This window comes from Bison bison, unplaced genomic scaffold (genome assembly GCF_000754665.1).
Source record: "Bison bison bison isolate TAMUID 2011002044 unplaced genomic scaffold, Bison_UMD1.0 scf7180017864037, whole genome shotgun sequence".
Taxonomy (NCBI): Eukaryota; Metazoa; Chordata; class Mammalia; order Artiodactyla; family Bovidae; genus Bison; species Bison bison.
The window spans coordinates 7,056,847-7,058,828 of record NW_011494609.1 but is presented as its reverse complement, the minus strand read 5'-3'; the positions used below and the strand labels follow the sequence as shown (position 1 = coordinate 7,058,828).

The following is a 1,982-nucleotide window of genomic DNA, read 5'->3' as shown; positions in this document are numbered from 1 at the left end:
GGGGCGGGGAGAGCAGGAAGGAGGCTCCCCACCGGGAATGAGCAAGCAGGCACACACAGGTGAGCAGTGTGACTCCCCCCCACCCCCGTCCCGTGTCATCTCCACAGTCCTCCAGCAGCCTGGGACCCTGGGACCTTGGGAGGAGTAACCCTAACCTCATTGAAACTTACTTCCCAGGGCTCCCTCAAAACCTGGGGATCCCCCCCTACCACCACCAGTTTCTCCTGTTCAGAAGCCTCCAGACCCCAGCAGGGACTTCCTAACCCCATCCCTGCCCCGGAAGAACCCTTGGAGGTCCCCGGGTGGTGATGGAAGAACCCTTGGAGGTCCCCGGGTGGTGATGTCCTACCCGTCCATGGTCCATCCCACCTCCCAGCCCCGCCTCCATCTCTTCCCTCCTTACACTCTGTGGGTGACTGGGCTCTGGGACACTGGGCACAGAGGGCCCCCACCTGCTGGTGCCCTGTTCCTTCTGGAAGTTTCGCCTCACCCCCAGCCGTCTGCTGTCCATGCTGAGCCACACCAGGCTGGTGGCCCCTCCAGGGGCCGGAACAAGTGGCTGTTTGCAGCTGCAAACCCGGCATTGTCTTATGGTTCCACTTAGTATGGCCTGTCCCCCTCCTAACCTGTGATGGGGGAGTGTGCCTCATCTGCTCTGGCCCCTCACCCAGGAGCAGGGCAGGGAACGCATGACTGTTGGGTCACTGAAGGGCTGGCTTGGGATCAGACCCTTCCTCTCTGGGCCTCAGGATTCTCATTGGTGACAGGAATCCTCCCAGCTGCTCCTTCCCCCAGAACTGTGGAGGCAGGCAGGCCCCCGGGGCCTTGGGCAGCCACTTCAGAGGGGTGGCAGGGCCCTAGGTGGGCAGCCCCCACCTCACTCATGCCCACTCCATCTCTGCCCCGCCCCCAGGAGCTGGATGTTAGAATTCAGTTCCCAGGGTCCCACCTGGAGAAGTACACAGCAGCCGCTCCCTTGGCATGGCCACTGCCCCCAGCCCTGCCCCCTCTGTAGAGAGTCCTGCTTCTGTGGTGATGACCCCAGCAGGGGTGTGGAAGTTGGGTTGACCTCCTATCTTTCTGGGATCCAGGCGGGGGATGATTCTGCTGGTCATGAGCCGGTTCTACACAGGGACGACCTGGAGTCCCTCCTGAGTGAGGTAACATGTCACCCAGCCCCCTCCTCCTCCCCTCCTCCCCTTTCTCCACGGCCTCTGAAGCAGTCAGCACCCCTGTTCCGGGCCCATGGCATTCCATGGGCCCCCACTGCCAGATGGCGCTGGCACCTCCGTGCACAAACAAGCCAGAGGGGGCCCGGAGCTGCCCCCTTCCCAGCCTCCCTGGAGTTCCCAGGCCTGGAACCCTGAAGGGCTGGTGGTGCAGAATCTGGCACCAGGGCCGCTGAAGCCTGACATGGAGGTCGAGACTTTCCCCAGGTGTGGGTGGAGGCTGGGCACTCTGGACCCTGCAGATCCCTCACTCACTGCTCTCAACGCAGGCTTCTCTACCTGATGATGAGCAGCTAGAATAACTGGGAAGAAAAGGTGGCTTTTAGGAAAGGTCAAATTTCTCCAGCCACCCCCAGGCCTCAGGTGGCCAGCGTGTGTTCTCTTCAGGACCCTGGTGTGGCACTTGGGGATCCCAGCTGACCATGGAGGCCCTGCCTTATGTGATGGGCTGGGCACGGGCAGGTCCCAGACACTACAGGTGTCTTTAGAGAGCCCAGGGCCCCAGGAGGCAGGGGGCAGATGCACAGGCCCTTCTGGAGCAGATCACCTTGTTCTGTTGAAATATTGGGTGTTCCCACGGCTCCCCGAGTCCTGCTGGAGCACCAGGCAGGCCCTGCAAAGAGCTGGGTGGAGGGAGGGAAGGAGCGGGCTCTGCTGGTCACCTGGGAAGAAGCCACGAGGAGCCAAACAGCCGTGGTGGCCATGCCCAGGCATAAGGGATGCTTGGAGGAGTGGACGTGTACGGTGGGGGCT

The 1,982-nt window shown here is 62.3% G+C and overlaps 1 protein-coding gene across 1 annotated transcript in view; it reads left to right on the top strand.

Annotated features, from left to right (window-relative positions):
• Positions 1–1,982, top strand: part of AIRE (autoimmune regulator) — a 12,298-nt gene that overhangs the window by 9,794 nt on the left and 522 nt on the right. The window contains exon 14 of the mRNA XM_010835001.1: positions 1,092–1,160. Within this exon, the coding sequence (XP_010833303.1) occupies positions 1,092–1,160 (69 nt within the window). The remainder of the gene's footprint in view (positions 1–1,091; positions 1,161–1,982) is intronic.